We start from the raw sequence: 22049 nt of genomic DNA on the forward strand, positions 1-22049 counted from the left end.
TAATATCTAATTACTATTAAAGCTGGCCCCAGTAATCGAAGCGCCTATGGCGTATGATATGGCTAATGCTGAGTTTATTCAGGTACCAGGTTTTCAGGGTTTTTAGTGTTTATTCGGCAGTCTTGCTCAGCAGTCTTCTTCATAAGAAGCAGAATTTGTAAAGTGAAACACTTTGTAGTTATAGCAGAGACTGAGACACATGAGAGCAGGCTGAAAAAACGGAGGCAACGAAAGCTGCGTTCGCGCGCGTCCGACTGATCCGGCCCGCATGAAGCTGCATTTTGCTCAATCCGGCCCGTGACCTAAAATGAGTTTGACACCCCTGCCCTAGACAATGACAGAGCTTATTTCTTATTGATGACTATTATACCCGCACTTATAGGTTTAGTATTGATGACGTATATTATTTTTATATTTGCATTGATATTATTTTTGTGTATTTTTACTAATAAATACTGTTAAAAATAGTATCATCAGACTTCAACGGCTACTCCTATCTTTGCTGGTAAGACACCCAGTTACGGGGTTCATAACAGTGGAAAGTGGTGTAAAACATGTTTGTCTGGGCTGAAGGTCATAAGAGATAAGGAGGGTGCAGCTGCTACCATCAAGGGATGGATAAGTACCAGAGTAACACATTTTGAAGGGTATAAAAGGGGAAGAAAGTTCTGTCTTGGGCTGGATCGCAGATGATGTTGAAATTGGGAGCAGTACACTAAGAAAGTCAGGTTATGTTGAGACAGAATTAGACTTAGACTTAGAGAGAGAAAACAGGCTGCCTGTGAGATTCTTGGATCTGTGGCCCCCTCCAGATCGGCTCGCTCAGTGAATATTAAGTATTATTTTGATTTCTGTACTGCTACTGTTATAAAGGTTCATTTTTTTCTTTTGTATTGCATTGTTGTTATTTCTAATAAAGTGTTTTCTTTGGCCTTGAAAGTGTTTTCTTGTCTCCTTCATTTGTGAATATCCTGAGCTGCACCAAGAACATATAATGAATTTTAAAAATTTTACTTAAAAGAATGTTTGATGATCTATGCCTGTGCTCAAGAGTTTAAAAAAATTGAGAACTGATCTCAATGAAACCTACTGAATATTGGAGGGCCATGACAGATTCGATATGGAGAAGGCATTTCCAGTAGTGGGAAAGTCTAGGACCAGAGGGCACAGTCTCTGAATGGAAGGATGCCCCTTTTGAACAGAGATGAGGAGGAATTTCTTTAGCCAGAGAGCGGTGAATCTGTAGAATTCATTGCCACAGACAGCTGTGGAGGCCAAGTCATTGGGTATATCTAAAAGAGAGGTTGATCATTTCTTGATTAGTAGGGGTGTCAAAGGTTACAGGGAGAAAGCAAGAGAATGGAGTTTAGAGCGATAAAAATCATCCATGTTTAATTGGAGGAGTAGACTCAATGGATCAATGCCCTAATTCTGCTCCTTTATCTCATGGTCTGGATAATAATAATAAGATATAGGATGGCTTCTTGCAGCCATGGAATCATAGCTCATCATAACCTGAGAAATTCAGGAAAAGCTTAATAAAGGAACTATTCTGTGGCTTTGCTCATAGAATGAAGCCACAAAATTGGTATGCCATTTTCTCCAGTAAGTTCACTCACATGCTCACTTTCAGCTGCAGGCTGGGTTACCTTAGGAATTTACAATTAACATTATAACGACAAAATCTATGTCAGTTAACTACTCTTCACAAAAACTGCAACTGATGCAAAGTGTCTTCCCTATCAAATACAATTTACTCCTTAAACAAAAATTTAAAGCAGATCATTTTCCTTTGCCTGAACAGTCTCCATCATATTGTTTGATCAGAAGCATGAATCAGACTTTGGACTGCGAGGAGTATGTCATTAGTTCAGAATTTTAATCCAAATACAATGATTTATCTCAATTTCCTTCTCTGAAAGTACGCTGTCCCAAATAGAATACGAGAGAGTAACTTAGTGGAGAGACTAAAGATCGCAGCACTAGTTATCAAAAAGATATGGGCAAAGGAGGCCAAGGAGCACTTAACAGGACTGCTTTGAATTGCTGAACAATATTCAGGGATTCATCTTTGAATCTTAATGAATATGCCACAATTGTCAGCAACTTCATCAAGACCTGTGTGCATGACCTTTGAGAACAAACCCAAACCAAAAGCTGTGCATAAACCAGGGGATTTGTGGTCTGCTGAGGTCTAGATCAGTGGCATTCAAGACTGGTGATCCAAAACTATACATGAAGTTCAGTTGTGACATATGGAAGGCTATTTTAAAAGCAAAAAAACAATTCTGATTGAGGTTAGAGACAGAATCAGATGCATGTCAGCTCTGGCAAGGTCTGCAGGCCATTACTTCCTACAAGGAGAAACCCAACACCATGAATGGCTGTAATGCTTCATCCCAGGTGAGCTCAATGCCTTTTATTTGTGTTTTGAAAGGGAGAATAAAACTACATATATGTAAATCCCTGCAGCAGTGACCCTGTAATCTCTGCCTCAGAGGCCAACATCAGATACCTTTCTGAGGGTGAACCCTTCCAAGACATCAGGCCCTGATGGTGTACCTGGTAAGGCATTGAAAACTCGTGCCAACTAACTGGCAGGAGTGTTCAAAGACATCTTCAATGTCTCACTGCTGCAGTTGGAGGCTCCCACCTGCTTCAAAAGGGCAACAATCATACCAGTGCCCCAGAAGTTGATAGGCTGGTGCAACAGCTATCACCTAGTTGTACTCACACCTACTGTGATGAAGCATTTTGAGAGATTGGCCATGGCCAGGATCAACTCCTGCCTAAGCAAGGATCCTGGATCTGCTGCAATTTGCCAATCGTCACAATAGGTCTACAAGGGATGCAATCTCACTGCCACTGCTCTGCCTTGGATCACCTGGACACCAGCAATATCTACATCAGGCTGCTGTTTATTGATTACAGCTCAGTGTTAAACACTGTCATACACATATCACTAATCAACAAGTGCCAAAACCTGGGTTTCTGCAACTGGATCCTTGACTTTCTCATTGGGAGATCAGTCAGCACAGATTGGAATGAACATCTCCTCCTCACTGACAATCAACACCGGTGCACCGCAAGGATGTGTGCTTAGCCCACTTCTCTACACACATGACTATGTGGCTAAGCACAGCTCAAATGCCATCAATAAATTTGCCAATGACACAACTGTTGTGTCTGTTTGTGACACAACTATTTCAGATGATGATAAGGTGGCGTACAGGAGTAAGACAGATCAGCTTTTTGAGTGGTGTCGCAACAACAACCTTGCACTCAACCAAGGAATTGTGGACAAGGGAATACACACGGACAAGGGAGTCCTCATCGAGAGATCAGCAGAAGAAAGTGTGAGCAGTTTCAAGTTCCTGGGTGTCAGTATCTCTGAGGATATATCCGGGGCCCAACATATTGAGGCAAGTACAAAGAAGGCACAACAGTGGCTATATTTCATTGGGACTTTGAAGAGAATTATTGTATCACCAAAGACACTTACAAATTTCTACAAATGTACTGTGGAGAGCATTCAAACTGGTTGCATCACCATCTGTTGTGGAGGGGGGCACTGCTCCGTATCGTAAAAAATCTGCAGGGGATTGTAAACTCAGCCAGATCCATCATGGGCACAAGCCTCCCCAGCACTGAGGGTATCTATAAAATGTGATGCCCCTAAATGCTGGTATCCATCATTAAGGACCTCCATCACCCAGGACATACCTTCTTCTTATTGCCATAGGAAATGGCATCACAGTTAATCCCAATCCTTGCCAGACATCTTCTGCAACATTTCATCAAGGGGCTCTGGCAGGCCAATCACTGGATGACCAATAAGAATTAGCCTTGGCTGATTCATACTGGCATAGAGGATAACACTGGTTTCCTACTGTCTCACCGAAATCCATTGAATCAGTAGAGACCCAGTATCAAACCCAACGTCTTATTCATTATTATGGATCAGTTATCCAGATTTATTGATCCACTGACAGTGATTCAGCTGTGTTGATTAATGATTTTTGTTGATGCTCCCGAAGTTTTCTTCAAATTATCCAACCCTAAAGAACTGCGAGTTTTAAATCATACAGCCACAATACCGAAGGTAAATCAGAATACTTCAGTGAAAATAGTTCTGCTGCATATTTGACCAAGATTGTGATTTATCACTTAAAGTATTGAAAAATGACCAAAATAATTTCTAGTGTGCTTCCAGAGAACATGCAGAAAACAATCCAAAATCCCAGTTTCCTATAATGTTTCCATTATGGGTAGTGGGATCTCAATGGAAGAAGTCCAGGACGACTTCGTCTCTCATCACATTTATGCAGACAAGCTCAACTAATTGCTTTGACTGCTTCAAAATATGAATAGTCAGAACAATGGAGCATTCAACACAGGAATTTGAGTACACAAAGATTTGACTTTTATTATATAAATATTTCCCTCATTTGAAACAGGACAAGATTTTCTAAGCCCAGTAGCAAATTTCTAGCACTTATCTATAAACCAGTAATTAAGACTTGATCATGGTCGGTCAACATTTTCATAGCAAGTAATTCTTGCTGAACTTTACCACTTGTGGTATTGAAAATGTTGCATTTGACCTACTTTATTATGAATAGAGCTTATGTCCTGCCCATGGTCTGTGCACTTCAGGATTTGTATTTTTCCCCAACAGAAAGAACCATCAGCAAATGGGTACTTCTTGCCTTTATTGTTGATAAGTGAACTTTATGTATTTGCTACTGGGATATATATTTGAGTCCTGAATCAAGTTTAAACAGCACATAAATATTAAAGAAATGTGGGTCAAGATTATGTCACAGCATCGTCCATCACTTCTGGTGACAGGATGAGAGCTCAGCATGTTAGAAGTACAATTCATGAATTCAAATTAGGCATCAAGGCCAGATAGAAATACCCCCCTAACCACAGAAACTGTGATAGTGGTGGTGTATTAGGAATCAAGAGTACAACAGAAATATCTTAAAGCAGTTAATGGTCATTTAAAACCACAACTTGCTAAATCATTTTTTAAAAATTGACTCCTTTCTCTTCACCAACAGTGCTCTTAAACTAAAGTGGAAGAATGGGATGCAAACTTTAAAATAAGGCTGTAGGAATTGTTTCAATTAAAATGAAATGTCAGCAAAATAGAATGGAAAAATTTAATTGATAAATACTGCTTAATAGGTAAAAGCATGGGGTTGGTGGCAACTGCTGAATTTTTGTAAACTTACAAACTTTTATGTAAGCTCCTTTGCCGTGATTTTGTAAAAAAAAATTGCTCGATATATATGAGCAGTTGGCTTAGAGTTTTGGAGTAAAGGAATTCAAGATTTTGCAGTCAGAACAATCTCTGAGACATTCCAACCTGTGCATTTTACCTTTGTGGCCACATCATTTGCCAATACTTCAACTTCAGAAGTTGGAATCATGGCATGGCATTGTCCCTTTTCCCAAACTGGGAAAAGGAGTAAAGATTGAAACTCTAAGCCTAACTTGTAGCTTAGATGTAAACTGAAACACAATGTTCAGTTATTGCTCATGTTCCACAAATTATTAACAAGGTAAACCAATGCATTCACAAATGAAAGTCAACTTGTATGAGTCAGTGCATCATTCACTTTACATGGAGATTAGAAGAGAGCGTCTAAAGAAGATGCTAACAAGATCCTTAAAGAATCTTGCAGTACTTACGATTTTTGAGGCCTTCCTCACGCTGTCATATGAAGTTTGAGAAGAACCATCGAAGAAAATGAACAGAAAAAATTAGTAGTGTTGCTTCTGTTGGGACACAAAACTGAAAGATTTCATTAACAAGGCTATCTGCAGACTGTCTTTTTCTCCAGAAAGTATCTTTTCATTTGTACTACACAGGAAAAGTAACTTTCTGCAAAAATTCAAACTGAGCCTTTTATTTTCTGACTACTGCAGAAAATAAAATTATAAAAGTAATATCCAGACAATTAGATTTAGTGTTTCAGAAAACTTATTTTGTAGAATTACTAGCAATAGTAACATTTGAATACCTTAGGACTTGGTACATCTTTGCAGTTTGGCGTTAATTAGCAAATGTTACATTCGAAGTAATTTCTTGGTCAAGCAGTACTTTCTGCCCAACTCTGCTGAACAGACATAACAAAACGCATTTATTTGAGTTTGTAAGAGGATGCTTTCTTGAAAGTAATCTGAGTGAACACTTATCTTCAGATTTGATGCCTTCTCTGACCATATTCACAGTTTAGTGTTTATACATTTGTGAACAATGAAGGCAATTAAACCTCCCATTGCATATTTCAAGTATTTGAAAGGACTATGAAACATTTGGATCAAGAAGAAAAGTGCTCAGGCAATAGTGCTGCCATCCATTTCCCCTTGACAGATTTCTCTATAGGTGCATTAAACATGCGTAAGTCACAAATTTTCCAGTTCACCAATGTCAACTAAACAAAATGATTTATTATTTTTAACGTAAATCTGGACTCTATTGCATGTTACATAGCTACATCAAACTCACTTGAATAAGGGAAATAAATATAAAGTTCTGGTTTGCTTGAAGATAAATTAGTACCACTTTATTAACAAATTAAGTCAATGCCAAGTTATCTGTCTATCCTTTCAACTGTTTCACTGATGAATAAAGAAAACTAAATTCAATAGCTTCCCATTGTTGATGCTGCCTTCACTCGCAACTCCTCCATTTCCTGAACATCCATGCTCACCCAATCTTCCCACCACCTTTACAGTGAGAGTTCCTCTTGTCTTTATGTACCACCCCATTAGCTTCTGCATCCAACATGTCATCCTTTGCAACTTCCACCATCTCCAATGGGATCCTACGATTAAACATATCTTTACCTTCCCCCTCCTGTCTGCTTTTCAGAGATTATCCCTCTGCAATTGCCTTGTCCATTTGTCCCTCCCCACAAATCTCCCTCCCAGCGGCCTAAGTGGTACACCTGCTTATTCACCTCCATTCAAGGTCCTAAACAGTCCTTCCAGGTGAGGCAACACTTCACTTGCGAATCTGCTGAGTTTGTCTATTATGTCCGGTGCTCCCGATGCGCCTCCTCTACACTGATGAGACGCATCATAAATTGGGGGACTGCTTCGTTGAGCACCTCTACTCCATCTGCCTAAAGCAGAACTTTCCAGTGGCAAAACATTTTAATTCTGATTCTCATTCTTATGACATGTCAGCCCATGGCTTCCTCTTGTGCCAAGATGAGGCCAATCTCGGGGTGGATAAGCAACACCTTATATTCTGTCTGGGTAGCATCCAACCTGTTGGCAGGAATATCGCATCTCTCCTTCTGGTAATTTCCCCCCCCTCCCCTCCCTTTTTCTATTCCCCATTCTGGCCTTTTACCTCCTCTCACTTGCCTATCACTTCCCCCGAGTCCCCTCATCCTTCCCTTTCTCCTATGGTCCACTCTCCTCTCCGATAAGATTCCTTCCTCTCCAGCCTTCTACCTTTTCCACTCACTTGGTTTCACCCATCACCTTCTAGCTAGCCTCCTTCCTCTCCCTCCCACCTTTTTCTTTTGGAACCTTTGCCCTTCCACTTCAGTCCTGAAAAAGGGTCTCAGCCAGAAATGTCGATTGTTTATTCATTTCTATAGATGTTGCATGACTTGCTAAATTCCTCCAGCATTTTGTGTATGCTGCTATTGATTTCCAGTTTCTGCAGACTTGCTCGTATTTAAGCTAAATCAATCTCACATAAAGTGCCAATTTACCTCTTAAATGACAGCAATCAAGGCCAATATCAGACGAAACTACCAACTAAGCAAAGACCACCACAGATGACCAGTTACATTTTAACATATGATTAAAGATACACATATCAAAGCTACTGATAGTAGAACTAGCCAGATCAAGTTTCATTTCTGTGTAGAAAAATTAATTCAAATCAGAGAAATTATTGTCCAAAACTAACAGAAGTTACAAAAAAAGTTTATAAAATTATGCTTAATTTGTGAAGCATACCAACAGTTTCTTTTATTTCCAAGAGCAATTATAGATGCAGATTTAGTCCAAAATTTAGTAAAGACAGCCCGTCATTTTGCTTGATTACAAGCATTCCCTGGGATCCTTCTCCTGCATGTTTCCCTGTCCTTGTACAAATGCCAGTGAAGCTAAGGGTATGTCCCTCTGAAGTTGAAATATGTCATTAATCTATTCCCACTGAAAGGCATCCCTCCTTCTTTGTTTAGATACCACCTGTATTATTTATCTAAAGACAATTTTTCCTGGATGAGCAGAAATTTTAATTATAGGGGTTTCATTGCCAGATTTACAGAATTCAAATTTTATCCATTTGGCTTGCACCATTCACCAGACTTTGGAAGGGAAAATGCTTGTAAGAGAAACTTTTGAAGAGTGCATTATTTCAGACAGAAGACCATAACCAAAAAGTTGTGCTGCAATGGTATATTGTCCATTTTAGAACCCCAGTAAGGAAAGAGTATCAAATGTTTGATATAGAGCATAAACATAGTCCAATCTGAACCTATAACTATGAGAGCAACTGAAAATATTTTCCTGCAGAATCAGTTGCATATCAAAGCAACATAGTAAATGCAGAACTAGGCCTTACAACAAGGCTAAACAAATGAAAAACAAAATCTATAATGTAGATTTAGGTACCAAGTAAAGTCTTCACCAGTAATTCCTTCATTAGTATTGTAGCCTCCTCCTTCTGCTCAAATCGTTAAATTCCCTGTATTACCTCAATCAGGCAAAATATGTATTTTTGAAAAAAAGTATCCAAAATATCTGTTTGAACATGGAATAATTCTGACCTCCAGCTGTTCTAAACTGACAAAGGTTGTTCAGACTCTAAAGGCGCTGTTCATTTTTTTTACGCAGACCGTTTTGTACAAACATAATTTCCTGTTCGTAAGCTGTTTTTTATGTCATTTCCTGCATGGATTAATATGGAGTTCAACAGAGCAAACATGATAGAAAGACATCCATCTCCATTCATTACTGATTTGTCATTGAAACAGCAAAATCTGTGAAGTTTAAGCTTTCTTAACATTGGTGATCCTTTTAGATGCATTTTTAAGGAACCATTATGTTTATTGTTCACTATTAAGCTATTGTGCCACAAACTCACTCTAGTCCATGGCAAGGCTATAGAATGTTGCATGTGTGTATTACCTTGTTTAAAGCTGATTGTGAGAATAATCGATAACATTAGTATATTCAGGAATGTGACGATTCTACATTGAATCTAATACACATTTTACTTAACTTGCTGCAGTTTCACAAAGCTCTCTCCTTAGAAACTCTGAAGAAAGCTTCCTGCTTGGGTGATTTTTGAGAAGATGTTTAACTCACTACCTAACTTTTGCACAATTCACTGTGAGGGGAGTATGAATGTTCAAAACAAAATAGATGAAAAAACAAAATTAAGTGCCTGAAAACTCATCTATTCATTCATTCACAAGCATCACTAATGCATAACAGCCGCAGAACGAGTTCTCCAACCTTTATTTTTTGAGAATGTACAGATCAGTTGGTGCAATAATTCCAAAGGATTCAAAAGGCAAGATTTCCCCTTGTGGGAACCCTGTTGACTGGCCAATTTTATTATGTGCCTCCAAGTATCTCAAAACCTCATCCTTAATAATGGACTTCAAATTCTTCCCAATGACTGAGGTCAGGCTCTCTGGCCTATCATTTTCTTTCTTTTGCCTCCCTCCATTCTTAAAGAGTGAAGTGACATTTGCAATTTTCCAGTCATCCAGAACCATTCCAGAATCTAATGATTCTTGAAAGGTTAGTATAATGCCACCACAATCTCTTCAATTACCTCTTTCAGAACCCTGAGGTGTAATCCACCTGGTCCAGATAACTTATCGTCCTTCAGATCTTTCAGCTTCCCAAGCACCTTCTCTTTAGTAATAGAAATGACACTCACTTACGCCCCACCACTCTCAAAATTCTGGCATACTGCTAGTGCCTTCCACAGTGAAGCTGGTGACAAGATACTTATTTCTATGCCACCATTTCTATGCTTCCCCCCCCCTCCCCCCGCATTAATACCTCTCCAGTATCAGTTTCTGGCAGTCTGATATCTACTCTCACCTCTCTTTTACTCATAGGAAGTTACACACAATGTTGTAAGTGGCCACAGATAACAGTGATGATGAAGAGTAGAGTTTGAACATTGACACTTACAATAGTGTTGTTTCAGGGGAAACGAGATTAGTAAAATGCAATTGTTCTTTAAAAAATTAAGACAACATTCCAGCATCTGCAGTCTTGAGTTGGAGTTCTGTGCAAGCAGGAGGAACTGAAGTTAGAGGCCTAATTTTTGGTGAGTGGCCTAGTATTTGCAGATCAGTGGATCCTGGGGACGATGCTGAAGATCAAGGCCCGAGAACTGAGAGTCCAGAGGAGAAGTCGAAGGCCCAAAGTCTGTGAGTCTGGGTCCAAATCCACTGGAGGCTGAAGAAGATTGCCTGCCTGTCTGGGGGCTAGAGGACTGTACATGTCCATGGGTGGGTGGAACGGGGTTTGTTTTGCTGTTGCTATTTGGCATCTGAATTGTTTTGCCAAGCATGACGGGCATGAAATGTTGGTGCTTGAATGTGGAGCAATATTTGTGGACTGCCCCCAGCACACCCTTGGATGTGTTGGTTCTTCACAGAAACAATGCATTTCACTCTATGTTTCGATGTACATGTGATAATAAACTTTAATCTTGAATTGTGTACCTCCATTTGGTAACAGTCTTTTAGTATCACTTTGTGACGGCAGTTAAACTCTGTTGACAAAACACTTCAATGATTCCATGTTTCTTTCTAATATTATACCGTAAGTGCACAAAAAGAAAATACTGTGCTATCCATACAAACGTAGAAGACCAGTTGACTATATCTGTATTTTGATAATTGCTTTTCCCGTTGTTCTATCTCAATATACTTCTGTTTGGAATTATCTGTCTGAAAAGCATGCAAAACAAAGCTGTTCACTGTATTTAGATGCATGTGACAATAATAAACCAATTACCAAAGAGATAGTGTTACATTTAAAAAAGAACATAGCAAATTTAATCAAGTTAGTAAACTGTACATTGGTTTCTGAAGTACATATTCAGGTGAAGTTTTTTTATTGTTGCTCTTACCCTTCTGTGTTTCATTCCCATGAAATGCATCTTAAGGTTCATGTCAGATGTACAATGAACATCACAAAGCTAGTTTAAAACAAAAACAGATATAGGGTGTTCAGAGTTTCAGCATATAACACTACACATACAGAACAGTGCCATCCACTGGAAAACTTTTAGGTCCATTAAAGTTTTAAAATTATAATTACAAAAGAATAACATTTCCAATCTTTTCAACCAAGCAGATTCCTTTTCATTCCAATACATGGCAAAAATATTCAATAACGTTAGCACCTTCTTGAATGAGTTAGGGTAAGGAAGCTTTAGACTATGAGACATAGGAGCAGAAGTAGGCCATTTTGCCCACTGAGAATGTTCCACCATTCAATCATGGCTGATTTATTTTCTCTCTCAACCCCATTCTCCTGTCCTCTCCCCATCAATTTCCTCTAGTAGCATACCAAAGCCAGCACATATTTTATTAGATACAGGGCCTCAAACTGTTCCGATGGGACAGGCACCAGTTGAATCATGCTGCCACCACGCTTCAGGTAAATTGCATAAATAAGAGCTGTATATGGGACTTTAAACTAAACAATTGGGGGGGGGGGGGGGGGGGAGTCAATAGCACAGAAATTTGAGGAATAAATTAAAAGAAGAATGCAGGAAAAATTAATAAAGACTCCAAAATAAAAATTGGACAGATTTAGAAAGGGTAAGGAATTTAACTTTATGCAAAACAGAGTAAATGAGTTTACAGCGCAGATCAAAATCAGTTGGCATAGCATCATGGCTATGACGGAGACATGGCTGAGGGAGAATCAGATCTGAAGCAAACATCCGAGGATACGCACCGTATTGAAAAGGCAGGCTTATGAGAGGTAGAGGAGAAGCCCTGTTGGTAAAAACAAAAATCAAGGATTGAGAATTAAAATTAGGCTCCCTGATAACTACATCTGCAGGAAGTGCACCCAGTGCAAATCTTAACAGACCAGTTCAAGCTGGATCTGGAAGTACCTTAGATCCATGAAGTACATGGAACAGAGACTTGATTGAGACAGGGGCAGGAATGGATACCTGCTGTTTCAGGATTTCGACATTTTAGATAAGATGGAAGGAGGCAAAGAAAGGAATGGTGTGTTGGTCTATTAATTGGGGATATCATTGCTGCACCAAAAGGACATCCACGTAATCTATACGGATAGATAGATAGATAGATACTTTATTCATCCCCATGGGGAAATTCAACTTTTTTCCAATGTCCCATACACTTGTTGTAGCAAAACTAATTACATACAATACTTAACTCAGTAAAAAATATGATATGCATCTAAATCACTATCTCAAAAAGCATTAATAATAGCTTTTAAAAAGTTCTTAAGTCCTGGCGGTTGAATTGTAAAGCCTAATGGCATTGGGGAGTATTGACCTCTTCATCCTGTCTGAGGAGCATTGCATCGATAGTAACCTGTCGCTGAAACTGCTTCTCTGTCTCTGGATGGTGCTATGTAGAGGATGTTCAGAGTTTTCCATAATTGACCGTAGCCTACTCAGCGCCCTTCGCTCAGCTACCGATGTTAAACTCTCCAGTACTTTGCCCACGACAGAGCCCGCCTTCCTTACCAGCTTATTAAGACGTGAGGCGTCCCTCTTCTTAATGCTTCCTCCCCAACACGCCACCACAAAGAAGAGGGTGCTCTCCACAACTGACCTATAGAACATCTTCAGCATCTCACTACAGACATTGAATGACGCCAACCTTCTAAGGAAGTACAGTCGACTCTGTGCCTTCCTGCACAAGGCATCTGTGTTGGCAGTCCAGTCTAGCTTCTCGTCTAACTGTACTCCCAGATACTTGTAGGTCTTAACCTGCTCCACACATTCTCCATTAATGATCACTGGCTCCATATGAGGCCTAGATCTCCTAAAGTCCACCACCATCTCCTTGGTCTTGGTGATATTGAGACGCAGGTAGTTTGAGTTGCACCATATCACAAAGTCCTGTATCAGTTTCCTATACTCCTCCTCCTGTCCATTCCTGACACACCCCACTATGGCCGTGTCATCAGCGAACTTCTGCACATGGCAGGACTCCGAGTTATATTGGAAGTCTGATGTGTACAGGGTGAACGCAATAAGAAAGATGCAATCAGTCCAATAAGATTATACAATAGCCACAGGGACACTGAGGAACAGATATGCAGGAGGATTAGAAACACAGAAAACCTACAGCACAATACAGGCCCTTTGGCCAACAAAGCTGTGCTGAACATGTCCTTACCTTAGAAATTACCTAGTGTTACCCATACCCCTCTATTTTACAAAGCTCCATTTACCTGTCCAGAAGTCTCTTAAAAGACCCAATCGTATCCGCGTCCACCACTGTCACCGCCAGCCTGTTCCACGCACTCAGCACTCTTTGTGGAAAAAAAAACTTACCCCCGACATCTCCTCTGTACCTACTTCCAAGCATTTTAAAACTGTAACCTCTTAAGCTAGCCATTTCAGCCCTGGGAAAAAGCTTCTGACTATCCACATGATCAATGCCTCTCATCATCTTATATACCTCTATCAGGTCACCTCTCATCCTCCATTGCTCCAAGGAAAAAAAAGGCCAAGTTCAGTCAACCTATTCTCATAAGGCATGCTCCCCAATCCAGGCAACACCCTTGTATATCTCCTCTGTACCCTTTCTATGGTTTCCACATCCTTCCTGTAATGAGGCAATCAGAACTGAGCAGCTGCAACATTACCTCTCAGCTCCTAAACTCAATCCCACGATTCATGAAGGCCAATGCACTGTATGCTTTCTTAACCACTGAGTCAACCTGTGCAGCAGCTTTGAGTGTCCTATAGACTTGGACCCCAAGAACCCTACGATCCTCCACACTGCCAAGAGTCTTACCATTAATACTATATTCTGCCATCATATTTGACCTGCCAAAATGAGCCACCTCACACTTACCTGGGTTGAACTCCATCTGCCACTCCTCAGCCCAGATTTGCATCCTATCAATGTCCCGTTGTAACCTCTGACTGCCCTCCACGCAATCCACAACACTCCCAACCTTTGTGTCATCAGCAAATTTACTAACCCATCCCTCCACTTCCTCATCCAGATAATTTATAAAGATCACAAAGAGTAGGGGTCCCAGAACAGATCCCTGAGGCACACCACTGGTCACTGACCTCCATGCAGAACATGACCCGTCTACAACCACTCTTTGCCTTCAGTGGGCAAGCCAGTTCTGAATCCACAAAGCAATGTCCCATTGGATCCCACGTCTCCTTACTTTCTCAATAAGCCTTGCATGGGGTACCTTGTCAAATGCCTTGTTGAAATCCATATACACTATATCTACTGCTCTACCTTAATCAATGTGTTCAGTCACATCCTCAAGAAATTCAATCAGGCTCATTATGCATGATCTACCTTTGACAAAGCAATGCTGACTATTCCTCATCACATTATGCCTCTCCAAATGTTCATAAATCCTGCCTTTCAGGTTCTTTTCCATCAACTTACCAACCACTGAAGACTCACTCGTCTTTAATTTCCTGGGCTATCTCTACTCGCTTTCTGGAATAAAGGAACAACATCCGCAACCCTCCAATCCTCTGGAGCCTCTCCCGTTCCCATTGATGATGCAAAGATTATTGCCAGGGGCTCAGCAATCTCCTCCCTCGCCTCCCACAGTAGCCTAGGATACATCTTGTCCAGTTCTGGTGACATATCCAACTTGATGTTTTCCAAAAGCTCCAGCACATCCTCCTTCTTAACATCTGCATGCCCTCTTCTTCCTGCTGCCATCAGGAAGTTGGTACAGGAGCCTCAGTACCCAAACAACAGGTCCAGGACCAGTTATTACCCCTCAACCATCAGGATTCTGAACCAGAGGGGATAACTTCACTTGTCCTATCACTGAACTGCTCCCACAACCTACAGACTCACTTTCAAGGACTTCATCTCACATTCTCCAGATTTATTGCTTTTTTTGTATTTGGAGTTTGTTGTCTTTTGCACACTGGTTGTCCACCCCGTTTTCATTTATTTTATACGGATACCGTATATATTGGGCATGTCCAAAGAAAATGAATCCGAGCATTCTATATGGTGACATATGAACTTTAAAAATAGATTTACATTGAATTTTGAAGTAGATGAATATTTTGGCAAATTGGAAGTTTTGTCAACTAAAGTGGCCATTATATAATGAAAGGTAAGCTAGAAGAGAGTGAGAATGTACAATGAGAGTGTATATTGACAAACTCATCTTCACATTTACCAATGTCACAAAAGACATGGTATCCGCCATTTTACTTGACACATATTTAAGCACTGGCGGATACTGCTCGTTTCACAACTTCTCCGAGAGCAAAGTAAACACTCGGCCGAGAGCAAGTCGGCGGTACTTCCACGAATAGATGCGTACCTCACAATAGAAAACGGTGCCCGAAGCCATCTTACTGATGTCACGATTCGCCCGATCTTGCTGCGGAGGTCTGTCACCCACCTAGGCGGATTCTTGAGCAAATTTAAAAACACGTCAGGCTTCAGGGTTGAATTAAACAGAGAAGACAACAGTAAACAAATTTATGCATTGTCTGTCAATCAGTCGCGTCAACCACCACACAAAATGGATTAACCAAGGGCGACCGGAAAAGATAGGCAACGCACACAAAATGCTGGTGGAACACGGGTCAGGCAGCATCTTTAAGGAGAAGCGCTGTTGACTTTTCGAGCCGAGACCCATTTCGATTTCTGACAACATGAAGCACGCCTTCAAGACGTGCACGCAATAAATATGATTTCTCTCCCCACATTCCCGAGTCCGTAAATAAATGTGCCAAAGAAAAGTTACCGAATTTTTCCGACCAATTTGTGTCGGTGTTTCAGAGCTAGCGGATGGTCCCTTCCTCAAACCGTTCCGGCGACGACGAGAGGAGAACGTCACTTCCTTAGAAACAGCCCCTCACATGTTCAGTCCGGGCGGGAGAAACGGGCCAGACCGCAAAAAAAGGTTTTATTCATATCGAATGAAGTAACTGAGAATGAAATTTTATAACTTTTTAAATAATATTTTATATGACAATAAAGAGCAATTATATGGAACGTTTACATAAATATTACACGGGGCGCCATCAGCGGCGTGGGAAATGATGTAAAGCCGCATCGGAAGTTGGGTTCTGACGAAAACGAAGACTGCTTCCCAAGTTGTGTGTTTTGCGGAATTTGTAAAGGACTTGAACTGGCTATTACTAGTAATAACTGTGACTGGATACTTAGATGCTTGTTTCGTAGTTTGTGCTGGTGAGTAAAATCCTGGCAGGCAAGACAAAGTGCTTGTGTTTGTTAAAAGAACGTCTCGCGTGTGTATTGGGCCTTCCATCTCGGGAATGTGATAGATCTAGTTCAGCTGTTGTCGATGTTAATAGCGGCGTTCTAAATCTTCTGGGTTTGGAAGATTAGGGTTTGTTATTTTGGATTTCCCTTCAAATTAACAGAATATAAATTCAAGTATTCTTAAAAACTTAAACACGAGAAAATCCGCAGATGCTGGAAATTCAAGCAACACACACAAAATACTGGTGGAACGCAGCAGGCCAAGCAGCATCTATAGGAAGGATCTCGGCCCGAAACGTCGACTATACTTTTCCTATAGATGCTCCCTAGCTTGCTGCGTTCCACCAGCATTTTGTGTGTGATTCTTAAAAACTTACCCGATTTGAATTAGTGATACGAATATACGTGGACGTTGGGAGGAAAAATGTACACTTTACGTTCATGCAAAAATCTTGTAGTTACAGACTTTAAGCAATAGGTTGAATGCATTTGCACTTTATTAAGTAATCCCAATGATGAAGAATAACTCGAAATAATTGAGTATTATTGTTTGAAGGTGCCCCATATAGGAGAAAATAACGACTGAGAAATGAAAGAAAATTATGTCTATATAATGATTAAAATATGCCATTAACCTGTATGTCACGTGTCGTATAGATTTGGAATTCAAGTGAGAGCAGACATCTGCAGTAATACTGACAAAGCTGAAGAGGTTTTAAAGATTAGCAGTATGTGCATGGAAGCATGCAGTGAATTGCATTGATTGTGTCAACGACCAACACAGCATGTCCATAACCTACTAATCCTAAACTGTACGTTTGGAATGTGGGAGGAAAACAGAGCATCTGAAGGAAATTCTCATGGGCAGGGGAGAACATACAAACTCCTTAGAGGCACCAGTGGGAATTGAATCCTGATTTTCCAATCACTGTTGCTATAATATTGGGTCCGTGTTGGCTCATGGCCAAGTGGTTAAGGCATTTGTCTAGTGATCTGAAGGTCACTGGTTCGAGCCTTGGCTGAGGCTGCATGTGTGTCCTTCAGCAAGGCCTTTAACCACACATTGCTCTGCAATGACACCAGTGCTAAGCTGTATGCCCTTCCCTTGGACAACATAAGTGGTGTGGAGAGGGGAGACTTGCAGCGTGGACAACTGCTGGTCTTCCAAATAAAAAACCTTGCCCAGGCTTGCACCCGGGAAACTTTCCAAGGCGCAAATCCATGGTCTATCAAGACTAACGGAGGCCTATACTACACAATATTGGGTCCAGCACAGAAGTGTAATTACAAAAAAAAGCTCGGCAATGCTTCTACTTAGAAGTTTGCAAATATTCTGCATGACATTAATACTTTGACACACTTCTGCATACAGGTTTCCCCCGCTAGCTGAAGGTAGAGCGTTCCTATGAAACCTTTCGTAAGCCGAAATGGTGTAAAGCGAAGAAGCAATTACCATTAATTTATATGGGATAAATTTTTGAGCATTCTCAGACCTACAAATCATATAAAATAACACATAAAACCTAAAATAACACTAACATGTAGTGAAAGCAGGAATGATATGATAAATACACAGCCTATATAAAGTAGAAATAATGGATATACAGTGTAGTTTTGCTTACCAGAATGGGGAAGACAGCGAGCCAAAACCGATTCGTAGAAAAAAAATCAGCATGTACACGCACAGGCATGTACACACATGGGCACTACCCGCATAGGCAATTTCAATGCGCAGACAATGTCCTTGCTTTGTTGACCACGATCGAAACGTTTAATTAAGTCCAGTTTTACACCCTTAAAAGCTCTCTTAGGCTTTTCTGATACCTTAGGATGTATCTTACTAACGGATTCACAAAATAAATCGAGATAAAGCACCAATGCTCACGGACACGTATTTAAGCTATGGCAGCTGAATGCAGTTCTGGGGGAGGAGCTTGGCTGCTCAGGGTGCGCGCTGCCTTTGTTCGTAAAAGCGAAAACTCTTTGGTTAGTGAAAACAGGGTAACTACTGCAGGTCTTTCGTAAAAGCGAGGTGTCATACAGTGAAGGTTCGGGTAGCGCGGTATTGTAGTGTGTGCGATGGAGAGAATATTGATTGGTTGCATCACTGCCTGTTATGGAAATACTAATGCCCTTGTATGGAAAATCCTATGAAAAGTAGTAGATATGGCCCAGTCTATCATGGATAAAACACTCACACCTATATGGAGGGCTGTTGCAGGAAAGCAGCGTTCAAGTTCAAGTTGCTTTTATTATCATTTCGACCATAGAAACATAGAAAATAGGTGCAGGAGTAGGCTATTTGGCCCTTCGAGCCTGCACCGCCATTCAGTATGATCATGGCTGATCATCCAACTCAGAACCCTGTACCTGCTTTCTCTCCATACCCCCTGATCCTTTTAGACACAAGGGCCATATCTAACTTCCTCTTAAATATAGACAATGAACCAGCCTCAACTGTTTCCTGTGGCAGAGAATTCCACAGATTCACCACTCTGTGAAGACGTTTTTCCTCATCTCGGTCCTAAAAGGCTTCCTCTTTATCCTTAAACTGTGACCCCTCGTTCTGGACTTCCCCAACATCGGAAACAATCTTCCTGCATCTAGCCTGTCCAATCCCTTTAGAATTTTATACGTTTCAGTAATATCCCCCCTCAGTCTTCTAAATTCCAGTGAGTATAAGCCTAGTCGATCCAGTCTTTCTTCATATGAAAGTCCTGCCATCCCAGGAAATCAATCTGGTGAACCTTCTTTGTACTCCCTCTATGGCAAGAATGTCTTTCCTCCAATTAGGGGACCAAAACTGCACACAATACTCTAGGTGTGGTCTCACCGAGGCCTTGTACAACTGCAATAGAACCTCCCTGCTCCTGTACTCAAATCCTTTTGCTATGAATGCCAACATACCATTTGCCTTTTTCACTGCCTGCTGTACTTGCATGCCCACCTTCAATGACAGGTGTACAATGACACCCAGGTCTCGTTGCACCTCCCCTTTTCCTGATCGGCCACTGTTCAGATAATAATCTGTTTTCCTGTTCTTGCAACCAAAGTGGATAACCTCACATTTATCCACATTAAATTGCATCTGCCATGAATTTGCCCACTCACCTAACCTATCCAAGTCACCCTGCATCCTCTTAGCATCCTCCTCACAGCTAACACTACGGCCCAGCTTCGTGTCATCCGCAAACTTGGAGATGCTGCATTTAATTCCCTCATCTAAATCATTAATATATATTGTAAACAACTGGGGTCCCAGCACTGAGCCTTGCGGTACCCCACTAGTCACTGCGTGCCATTCTGAAAAGCTCCTGTTTACTCCCACTCTTTGCTTCCTGTCTGCCAACCAATTCTCTATCCACATCAATACCATACCCCCAATACCGTGTGCTTTAAGTTTGCACACTAATCTCCTGTGTGGGACCTTGTCAAAAGCCTTTTGAAAATCTAAATATACCACATCCACTGGCTCTCCCCATCCACTCTACTAGTTACATCTTCAAAAAATTCTATAAGATTCGTCAGACATGATTTTCCTTTCACAAATCCATGCTGACTTTGTCCGATGATTTCACCTCTTTCCAAATGTGCCGTTATCACATCTTTGATAACCGACTCTAGAATTTTCCCCACCACTGATGTCAGACTAACCGGTCTATAATTCCCCGGTTTCTCTCTCCCTTCTTTTTTAAAAAGTGGGGTTACATTAGCCACCCTCCAATCCTCAGAAACTAATCTAGAATCTAAGGAGTTTTGAAAAATTATCACTAATGCATCCACTATTTCTTGGGCTACTTCCTTAAGCACTCTGGGATGCAGACCATCTGGCCCTGGGGATTTATCTGCCTTTAATCCCTTCAATTTACCTAACACCACTTCCCTACTAACATGTATTTCCCTCAGTTCCTCCATCTCACTAGACCCTCGGTCCCCTACTATTTCCGGAAGATTATTTATGTCCTCCTTAGTGAAGACAGAACCAAAGTAGTTATGTAGCGATGTACTACATACAGAGCTAGAGACGACGACACGCAGTCGGTAAGTCATTTCGAGACTAGTTTATTCAAACTTGGCGGCGCTGGCATTTAATCCCTAGCGCCCGCCCTCTCCGGGCGGAAGTGACATCAGAGGTGCATTACCAAAGTCTCTCCCCGCACTCTGGCTATTTGTGAGCCGGTTCGCCTGCGCAGAAAGTGGGTCGCCACTAACCTCCCCCCAGCCCCAGTCCACATGGGTTGGTTTGAGTCGGTCCACTGTGAAAACCTCCTCTTTCCCCCCAATGTCCAGAACGTACGTGGACCCGTTGTTGTTGATCACGTTGAACGGCCCCTCGTACGGCCACTGTAGCGTTGCCCGGTGTCCATCCCTTCGTACAAACACAAACCTACAGTTCTGCAGGTCTTTGGGTACACGGGTCATGGTCCGTCCGTGCTGTGAAGTCAGTACAGGTGCCAGGTTGACCAGGACTGCTGTGGGTTCTTCCTCTTGCCCCCTTTGGGCTGGTATGAACTCTCCTGGGACGGCCAGGGGTGCGCCATACACCAACTCGGCCAATGAGGCGTGCAGATCCTCTTTGGGCATTGTGCAAATTCCAAGCAGGACCCAGGGAAGCTTGTCCACCCAGTTAGGTCCTCTCAGGCAGGCCATGAGAGCCGACTTAAAGTAACGGTGGTAGCGTTCCACTAGTCCGTTCGACTGTGGGTGGTAGGCAGTTGTGTGGTGCAGCTGCGTTCCCAACAGGCTGGCCACAGCCGACCACAGGCTGCAGGTGAACTGGGCACCTCTGTCGGGGGTAATGTGGGCTGGTACTCCGAAGCGTGCTACCCAGGTTGTGATCAGTGCCCGGGTGCAGGAATTGGCAGATGTGTTGGTGAGTGGGACCGCCTCTGGCCACCTCGTGAACCGGTCTACCATAGTTAGGAGGTACCGCGCTCCTCGGGACACTGGTAGGGGGCCCACGATATCCACATGAATGTGGTCGAACCTCCGGTGGGTGGGTTCGAACTGCTGCAGCGGGGCTTTAGTGTGCCGCTGCACCTTGGCTGTTTGGCACTGCGCGCATGTTCTGGCCCATTCACTGACCTGCTTGCGAAGTCCGTGCCACGCGAACATGCTGGAGACCAGCCGGATGGTTGTCCTGATAGATGGGTGCGCCAAACCGTGTATGGAGTCGAAAACTCACAGCCTCTAGGCTGCCGGGACGATGGGGCGAGGTTGGCCGGTAGCCACATCGCACAGGAGGGTCCTCTCACCTGGGCCTACGAGAAAGTCTTGCAGCTGCAAACCCGGACTGTGGTCCTGTAGCTGGGCTTCTCGTCGTCTGCCTGCTGCGCCTCCGCCAGTGCTGCATAGTCCACCCCCAGGGACAAGGCCTGGATAGCTGGTCTGGAGAGCGCGTCCGCCACGACATTGTCCTTTCCCGAGACATGCTGGATGTCTGTCGTGTACTCGGAGATGTAGGACAGATGTCGCTGCTGGCGAGTCGACCAGGGATTGGACACCTTCGTGAACGCGAAGGTCAACGGTTTGTGCTCCATGAACGCGGTGAACGGCCTGCCTTCTAAGAAGTACCTGAAATAC

The 22049-nt window shown here is 42.1% G+C and overlaps 2 protein-coding genes across 6 annotated transcripts in view; one reads left to right on the forward strand and one right to left on the reverse strand.

Moving 5' to 3' along the window:
- Positions 1–16110, reverse strand: part of LOC140732104 (uncharacterized) — a 72059-nt gene extending 55949 nt beyond the window's left edge. For 2 of the 4 annotated variants that reach the window (XM_073054260.1, XM_073054261.1), the window contains exons 1-4: positions 15985–16110; positions 15556–15647; positions 11141–11209; positions 5701–5722 (exon numbers count right to left, since the gene is read on the reverse strand). In XM_073054260.1, the coding sequence (XP_072910361.1) occupies positions 5701–5722; positions 11141–11209; positions 15556–15585 (121 nt within the window). In that variant the 5' untranslated portion in view covers positions 15586–15647; positions 15985–16110. Of the gene's footprint in view, positions 1–5700; positions 5723–11140; positions 11210–15555; positions 15648–15984 lie in introns of those variants that run through there. The other 2 variants (XM_073054263.1, XM_073054262.1) reach the window with 2 other exon arrangements.
- A 21-nt stretch (positions 16111–16131) lies between these two features.
- LOC140732105 (uncharacterized) overlaps positions 16132–22049 on the forward strand; it is an 81822-nt gene continuing 75904 nt past the window's right edge. Inside the window, exon 1 of one of the 2 annotated variants that reach the window (XM_073054265.1) lies at positions 16132–16433. The gene's annotated coding sequence lies outside the window, so the exon portion shown is untranslated. The remainder of the gene's footprint in view (positions 16434–22049) is intronic. The other variant, XM_073054264.1, reaches the window with a different exon arrangement.

Source organism: Hemitrygon akajei, chromosome 8 (assembly GCF_048418815.1).
Source record: "Hemitrygon akajei chromosome 8, sHemAka1.3, whole genome shotgun sequence".
Taxonomy (NCBI): domain Eukaryota; kingdom Metazoa; phylum Chordata; class Chondrichthyes; order Myliobatiformes; family Dasyatidae; genus Hemitrygon; species Hemitrygon akajei.